General features: G+C 35.7%; 1 protein-coding gene across 1 annotated transcript; it reads left to right on the top strand.

Annotated features, from left to right (window-relative positions):
• The first annotated feature begins 7,749 nt into the window (after window positions 1-7,749).
• LOC131053132 (UPF0496 protein At2g18630-like) lies at window positions 7,750-8,642 on the top strand. The gene is made up of 3 exons (XM_059219418.1): window positions 7,750-7,933; window positions 8,080-8,211; window positions 8,431-8,642. Exons 1-3 carry the CDS (start codon window positions 7,750-7,752, stop codon window positions 8,640-8,642), a joined length of 528 nt encoding a protein of 175 aa, XP_059075401.1.
• The last annotated feature ends 318 nt before the right edge of the window (window positions 8,643-8,960 follow it).

Genomic DNA, 8,960 nt, shown 5'->3' with positions numbered 1-8,960 from the left:
ACAACAGTGATTGCGAGTCTAGTTGGGGGAAGCGTTGGTCCAATTTTTTTGCTGCCCTTTCCCTATCATGGACTATTTGGCGCAAGGTGGGTGCAAAGGGTTTTGTGTCAGGGCTTCTACGGTTGGGGTTGGCTTCTGGGTCACTAGTTCTAGTTTGACCCTCTATGGGTTTTGTGGTGGATGGCGGTCCTTTTTCATTTAGGCGGGACCTCGTTGCTTCTGTCTTTGCCTAGGTGGAGGATGAGGGTGTTTGTGCATTGTGCGTTGTGCATTGTTTGTGTGTCGGCTCTGGGGATTTTTTTTCTACAAATCTTGATGTGGTTGCGACCTGGGTTGGGTGTGGAGGGTTGGACAAAGATGTGCTCATGTTGGTTGGAGCTGTTGTGGGAGGCATCTAGGATTTTTTCCCTCCTCCCTTCTTTCTTTTCTCTCCCCTACTCTCCCGAGCAGGCTTTGGCTGTAGTCTTTTGTCTTTGGGCTCTTGGTGCAGGGCTTGGCTCGGGTTCTTTGTTGTGTGTCTTTTATGGCGGTGGCCTTCCAATATGGGTGTGTGTTGTCCCTTGGTTTTATCCTTGTCTCTTCCTTGATGAGGGTTTCTTATGTTCCTCCTCCATGCTTCCTTGGTTCTCTTTCTGAGGTTGGTTTCTCTCCTTTTGTGGTGAAAAGGCTTCTTGTGTGTTGGGATGTGAATGGTTTGGCTAGGTTTTTGTTTTTCTCTCCTCATTTTCTTTTTGAGGTTACCCTTTCTCCTATTGATGTCGAGACTAGGTGGGGGGTAGTGGTTCGGCTTCTGCTAACTATGAGTGGACTTTCCAGGCCAATGATCTACATTCCTCCTCATCCTATTGAGGTGGATCTTTCTCCTATTAAGGTGGAGATATGGGGTGAGGGATCTTTTGAGCTACTTTTGTCTGTGCTACTAGTGGAGGTTGTCTATCCAAATGCTCTTGGGGTTTTCATCAGACAAGTGTGGGTTCTCCTTCTTTTTCTAGTTTCCTAGTTTGTTTTGTGGGTTGAGGGAGCCTATAAAAACCCTCTTGGTTTCTTTTGTACAAGGTTTTGGGTGCCTTTTCGAAACCCTTTTTCCCAGAATGTTCCTTCAGGATATTTTGTTGTGATATGGGCTTTGTATGGTTGTGGGATCCTTGTTAAACCCACTTTCTTGACTAAGGATGCCTAGTTTTTCCCTTTTGTTTGTGTTTCTATCAAGGGCTTGTTTGATGCTATTGATTTTCAAGGGCCTAGTTTGACCTATGTTTCGTTTTGGTTAGGTTTCGGGAATAACCCTTTGTTGAAGGTTTGGGGAGCCTTTCAAAACCCTTTGTTAGGATCAAGTTTTTTTTTGGGTGGCCTAGAGACTTTGTTATAGGTTAAGGGAGCTTGGGAAAACCCTTCTTGTTGGCAGAGGGTGCCTGTTAAACCCTCATTCTCTATTTTTAAGATCTATAGTTTGATGATTTAGAACTGTTGTTTCAACCAGCTTGGTTTTTATTGGCTTACTTTTGTTGTTTGGCTGGCATCTGTTTGGAGGTGGTTGCTCTGTTATTTGCAACCTCTTTTGCCACTAGTTATATAATGTTTGATCCAACATGTGAGGTTGTGGCTATGCTACTTTATGTCTTTGATGTATCTTTTTGCAATGTTCCTTTGTTGGTTTCGGATCTGTGAAAAATCCGAGGGTTTCAGGTTCCTTCAAAACTTGTTGTACAAGGTTTCTAGTCCCCTCAAAACCTGTTTTCCTCACTAATCAAAACATATAATTTTTTTAATAAAAAATATTTTTAAAATGAGTTATTATCAATTTGATTGTTGGGAAGTTTCATTCCTTTTTAGGATTTCACATTGTTTAGGATAAACAAATACTTATTAAATTATAGAATATTAAAAATTTAAGTGTATTATGTATATATTTTGTCCCTTTTCACATTAGTTAGTAATTCATTTAAAATTACTAAGGGTAATTTTTTAGATTGGCTAAATATTCCCCATGAATTGTTAGATCTAAGTATGAGAAAACAAATAATTAAAAATAATTTATGGTTGGCTTAAGATTTATCATTTTTACTAATAATTATGGGATACAGGGAGTTTATTTCCTTCTTAACTGTTATAGAGTCTAAGTGTTATGCATATCCATTTCACAACATCTAAACATATTATGGTGGTTAATTTGGAAAACTGATATCTTATAAAAATATAGTCTACAAAATAGTTCTAATGCAATTTTACTTAATCATCCATTTGTGAGGAGAACATTCCAACCATTTTGATAAGAGTAGTTATACCATTCATTCAACATAAAGCAATGAATTAAAACAATTTAATCCAAAAAAGTGCATATAAAGCACTCCATAATCCTTGACTTTATTACTTAGAAAACATTAAATCATAGAATGGAGATGATTACAATTGAATTGTGTCTATATATTCATATTAGCTTTTGTCAAAACATAAGAATTTGTTTTCTTCATTGAGACAAAATAGGTGTAACAACTCAAAACAATTGAAATTTCCTCTAAAGCCTCAAAAGCATTTAATTTCTTGTTTAAAATTATATCTAATATCCTTTAGAATATAGAGATGTCATTTAATAGTTGTCCTACTTTAAATGTGTTTGACACTTGAATCAAATCTTGAATGGTCAAACATATCCCTAGTCACTAATCCATACATTATGTAGCTCGTACAAAATGCAAGATAATCTATGACCCAACATAACGTTAACTAAGTGAACAATATTTTCACTATCCTTCTTTCACTTTGATTTTTTTTTATTCCTTCCTCTTCTTGAGTTGTTCCTTCTAGTCTAAATTTTCTAGCATAAAGGCTTTATAAAATTTCAAGAAAAAATGACAGGTATAAAGCTTGGCTCCATAACTATTGCTAGCATGCTCCCCATTGGTGCCAATTTATGGGAGTTTTGCATTAAGCTATGGATATCCTTTGAAGGATAAATGATAAATAAAATTTGTCAAATGTTGTAATAGGAAATATAAATTCATCTTTTCTAACCTCAAACTTTGGTTATTGTGAAACATAGGGGTGTTATTAAAATAAATTTTCATAAAGAGATAGTAATGTAAATTCTAATCATCATGAATTATTCTCCATAATAAATAGTTAGATATTAGAATTGGATCTTGTACATACTAAAAATCATTTGATGTTGCATATGCTGAAAATATTACATTCAACATTATTATTTTCAAAATCGTGTATGTTCACAAGGGGCTGCACATACCAAGTAATTTATCTTGGAAGCTTAGACCAAAATTCTATTTATGTTTGTAACATCCAAAATCATAATAGAATTCCACAGTTTTAAAATGCTTGTAGTACACAACTAAAAAAATGTGATGGCATTCTTCTATTTTCCATCAATAAAATCTTGTGTTGTTGCAATAGTATCTTAGATGGTTTCAAACTATGTTATCAACCATGTAAAAATTATGTTCACTATACTAAATTTTCTCCTTTTCTCATTCATTTTTCCTATCAAAATCATCAAACCAATTTTGACAGTTGAGATTTTGTGGCATTGGTGGAAATATAAGTGTTTTATTGGAGATATTTGGCCTTCTCATCACATTCATACATTCATTCAAGTATCTTTTTTGACAAACAATGTGACCAAATCCATCCTATAGGGAAAAATTGATGAGCATTTGGATAGTCTTTAATCCAAGTTGGGATGATGCATGTCTACTCTTGACCTTGTTTGACAAGTCCTCTAAATGCTTATCAATGAAGTAGGTGTTGCTAAATCAGCTATGTGAGGCAAAAATTCTTGCAACTTGTGTGTTATCTGCAACTTTATTTATTTTGATGCATGTTCATCTTTATTGTCAATTCTCTACAAAACTGAAATATACATATTTTAGAAATTATATAATCAAATTAACAAGAACCAAAATAATAAAAATATGTTTTATAATTCACCTATGTATGTGTAGAATAATCCTCCAAGATTTGGCAATTTTCATTATCTGTAATCCCATCAAATTTATTAATTACCTTCATTAACATTGCAACACATTTAAGACACATAGTTTGCAAAGAATGATATAGTAATAAAATAAATAAAAATCATGTTTGTCAAGTACCAAATGATTAGAGACTTTGGTGGGGTATCCTTCTTCAATAGAAGAAAATGTGCTAGCAAAATTATCAAGGTCTACATGCAAGAACATTAGATAGATTTTGTATTTGTCTCCCCCTCATCAAGTTCACCTTCATTAAATGCTTTCACATGTATCATTGCATTGAAATTTTTTAAGAGCACATAGATAAATAAAGTGAGGAGCTATACACATCATATTAAAAATTAGTGCTTTCACTTGATCATCAATGTCATTGAATGTAACATGGTTATTTGAAATGCTCAAGGCTCAAACCCAATATTTTTTTACAATCTTCTCAATAACAAAGTTTCTATATGTAACATTGTTAATTACATCCCTATGCAGTTTCTTTCTCAGCTAGGCCCTATTTAGCATGCATGACTTGCTACATCTGATTTTTCTCATCACAACCCAATTCAACATATCATTTCAGCTTTCCCTCCTTATTTAGTACATTAGGTCCCAATTTGAGCCTATTTTAGAGGGAGCGTGGCATCAAGGGCACCCTGCTCGCCTTAGTTTGTCCCAAAATTGAAATTACACAACAATCAGGTGGATTTAGTAAGAAATATTTTACCGTTTCGGCCTACTCATTTTTGCACCCCACAATTATTGGGAGAGGTATATAAGAAAGGTTTCCTACCTAATTTTGGTAGAACATCAATATACAAAGGATAAAGTATTCAAGCATTCAAGTATTCAACATTCAAGGAATTTCATCCCACCATATTCTTCATTGTGACAATATTCAAAAACCTTCATGGAAGCATGTCTTTTATGATTTTATTTTAGGACTTTTGTGTGGAGTCATGTTATCACATCAACATTCATGATCATCTTCAAAGAAGCATTTACATCTTCAAGCTATAAGACACTTCCATTTTTAGATCTAGCCTCTACTACTAAATGACATGGTTTCATTTCAAGTTCATTTCAATTCTATTTCAAGGTTAATTCTAAAAATGGGGTTTGACCTAGAAAAATCCCCTTCTCACCAACAATTTACTCTCTTTTTTGTGTGCAAGAATAGGTGACAAAGCTATGGGAAGATGTGTAGAATCATCAGATAGAGATTTATAGTTTGCAATTTGTTGGATCTGAAACTTACAAGAGTGGGCTGAGTTGGGCAATCGAGTCCCTGGAGTAGGCCGAGCTGGGCAGCCGAGTCCTTATTATTTTGCCTCAAATTTGTCTATATTACTACATAATTTTTGGGAATTTATCAATCCATTACAGTCTTTTACACATAGAAACATCTCAATTCTTCATCCTAATTCACATTTCTTCATCTATCATTTCTATAGTCACTTTCAACTTGTAATGGTGTAATTTGGAATAAAGGTCAATTAAGATAATAAAACCACTAATGATCCAAATTAACCAAGACAATGTGGAAAGAGGGGTAGACCTCAATCCAAGTAAGGAAAGGGCTACAAATCTGATTAGGTTCACCTACTCTTAGGGTTTCCTCTTTCCAATGTTGAAATGAAATTTGATGATTGTAAATTAGGACAAAGTAACAGATAATTGAAGTAAGTTGTTGGAAATGGATAGCTACAAGTACCCTATGGATCTACAAATTGAGATTTGGGTAAAAGACGATGTTTAGAACATGTTCTTAGAAGTTCAACCTAAATTTTTGTGTCTAGGTAGCACAGATTCACCCTAGTCCTTTGAATTTTCCTTTGTCGAAAGCTTAACCTATTTCTCACTGTCGAGTCTATCAGAATTCCCAACTACAACTCCTGCACCTATTTATTGCATATAAAAAGAGATAAACACATTGTGGATAGGGGTTTGCCTAAGTCAAACCTTGATTTAGGAATTAACCTTGAATCAAATAATGTAAGTATTGAAATAAAAGTTGAGAAATAACTAAAATCTATAATTATTTATAGATGATGCAATGTTCTTTGAATATAGTCAAAAATGTTGAATTTGATGGCATTAAAAACATATGAATATTAAAATCCCTAATCACGCACACATGCTTGCATGAAGATTGATGTAACTTGTCTCCACAATTATTTAAGGATGAAATTGAACTTTGAATTTCTAAAAATGCTTGATGATGAATTCTTCATGGACAGATGAATATTAGAGATTGATAATTGATGCAAAATGAATTAATAGGATGTCTTTATATAGGGTTCCCTAGGTAAATTAATGATTAGGCTGACCTCCCACAGTCAAGTGTAGCTATCGGGATCAAAATCTTTTGGAGAGGGGGAGTATCTACCACATTCCAAATTGGGTCCACATTAAAGGGGACTACGGAATCTTGGGGTTCCTTGGTCCAAAACCAAGGTGCTCCATGCCCTGGTCCTCCAAAATAAGGATAAACCAATCAATAAGTCGGGGAGGACAAATTTCAGGATGGGGCCCACCCAGTGGTGTCAACCGGTGACATCAAGTTTGGAGTAAAATGGGGCCAAAACAGGCCTAGGAGAGATGAAAATGGGACATGCTAAAATAGGAGCATAAACATGAGGTGTAAATTGGACTAGTTACAATTTACAATGCTATATTTAGCCCAAAAGTTAATGGTGAGTATGAGCCTATGCAAATACTCCCAATAACAGAAATATGAGAGAGAGGAGCAATTAGGAGCAAGATCACAAGGAGATCAGATATCACTAATTTTGAGGAACCAAGCCCCCAATCTTAGGATCTTAAATCACACAATCACATGCAAGGACACACAAGACGAGACAAAGACACAAACACAGAACACAAAGAGTTAGTCCTGAAAAATGAAAAGGTTCCAAGTCAACTAGTTTAAGAGACCTTGGTAATCAAATGTCTCAGCCACTAATATCATTCTCAAAATGGTATCACAAGAACATAAGTGCTAACATAAAAAGAGCAAGAGCATGCATCAAATGATGAACAATGATCTGCTGATATCAAAGCTATGATCTCATGAGGAAGAGAGAGGAGAGAACACGGATACCACGGGATAGTAAGATGTGCTATGTTAGGTGGTCCATGTTGGGGAGGAGAGTCAGAATAGTATAGCTGTGTTTTGCTAGTTCCACTCACCCTACTACATATGCTACTGTATGGTTTTAGGAGTTAATCATCTCGTATAAGACTTCGTTTTTCTAGTTTTGAGCATGTAACAACATGTATAAAACATGTAATAAAAAAACAAATATGTCTAGTTTCAGGAACATCTTGTATAAGATTTTATGCTTTTTACCGTTTCATAAAACATAGATCGTTGAGGAACTCACGTCAGGTAAGATCACATTTTTATTATCATTGCACAATTTATTTTTTCCTTAAGCTATCTCATCCTCAAGAAGTAGAATTTTAACATCTTCAACATGTCTTTTTCTTTTCTACTTGTGCAGATGTGTTATGTTCACGTTGCTTCTCTGTTCTTTCCATGATATTCCCCGTTAACACTAAGTTTTTGGATTACAGGATTTTTTTTTTCGTGAAATTTGAAGTTTAGATGAAATGTTTGGTCCAATTTAATTTGGATATTTAAGGCTTTCCATGTTAGACATTTTATTTAACTGTTACTTCCAACAACCAAAGCCATTTCTATTCAGCTTTGAGGAGTGCCTTGTTAGGACATTTCCATTTTTCTTTCATTTCTATTCCTACGCTCTCACAGAAGATGGGAGGCGAGATGAGCAAGGGGAATTATGGGAGGGTTGGACAAGAGCCTGATTGGATAAACGATTATAAAGAGGCCTGCAAAAATGATTCAGACGTCAGGAATTTCGACGACAAGCTTGATGATGATCTAAAGCGAGTAGCCAACGTACCGCTGAAAACGGCACTAGAGGAGGGGGCGGCTTGTCTCTAGATCTCTTAAGGGAAGCCACCTCATGCTTGGCTGAAAAAGACGAGCGCCTCAAAGATCTCATACTCAAACATAAGAAAGATATCTGGAAAGACCGTAACCTGAGAGAGCTGGTTGAACTATACTCCCAAATCAATGTAGTGAATAAAAATTTCTACACTCAGCTGAACAATTGCCTGGGAAAGATGAATGGAAACCAGCGTTTGCTTCAGGTCGCGTTACAGTGCATAGCGCCTGCAAACTCCCCTCCCGGCACGGCACAGTACGACATGTGTAAGGAAAAGCTAGAGGAATTCAAGGCGGCTGAGAATCCCTTTAACAAGAATTTTTTCGACCTGTTGGAGTCTGTCCACACAAAGAACGATCAAATTATGTAGAAACTCAAGGAGAAAAAAAAGAAATTGGACAGAAAGTTCAAGTTCGTGAGGTTGGGGAGGAGGATTTCGTCAATTCTTTTTGGGATGCTGGGTGCGTCGTTTTTTATCTGTTCAGTGCTCGCAGCGGCCTTGACTTCGCCACCGTTAGCAGTGACCATTGTGGCCACCCCATCAATTCTGTATGGCCCCTCGGCCCACTGGTTGGGTTCACGGTGGATAAAATACGAGAATAAGATCAAGGTACAGCGTGAGGTTATCAACATAATGCAGAAAAGAACCTATGGAGGGCTTCGCGAGCTGGAACACATTAGCTTCTACAGAACTTGAGAATGAAACTCGTCAATTTGAATCTGTTTTACCATTTTTTTATTATTTTCTTGGTTGCAATCAATTTGCCTGGGCATATCATTTATTTGCTATCAAATTGTTTAATTCTTGTAGCCTAAATTGATAGGATTAACAATCCCGCAATTATGGGTAGGATAACAATTATTGTAAATCAAAGTTAGCCGAATATAAAGAAAAGAAACTTCGAAAGATAAAAATCTCGAGGGAAATGTTCAGTCAAATATGAGTTTTGCTGAATGAAATTAAAAAGGAGAGTAGTTAATTTAATCGATTATCTATCATTTGTTCTTTTCTGCC

The sequence above is a fragment of the Cryptomeria japonica genome, chromosome 4 (assembly GCF_030272615.1).
Source record: "Cryptomeria japonica chromosome 4, Sugi_1.0, whole genome shotgun sequence".
Taxonomy (NCBI): Eukaryota; Viridiplantae; Streptophyta; class Pinopsida; order Cupressales; family Cupressaceae; genus Cryptomeria; species Cryptomeria japonica.
Note: the sequence above shows the minus strand (reverse complement) of the source record. Positions and strands in the feature narration are given on the sequence as shown.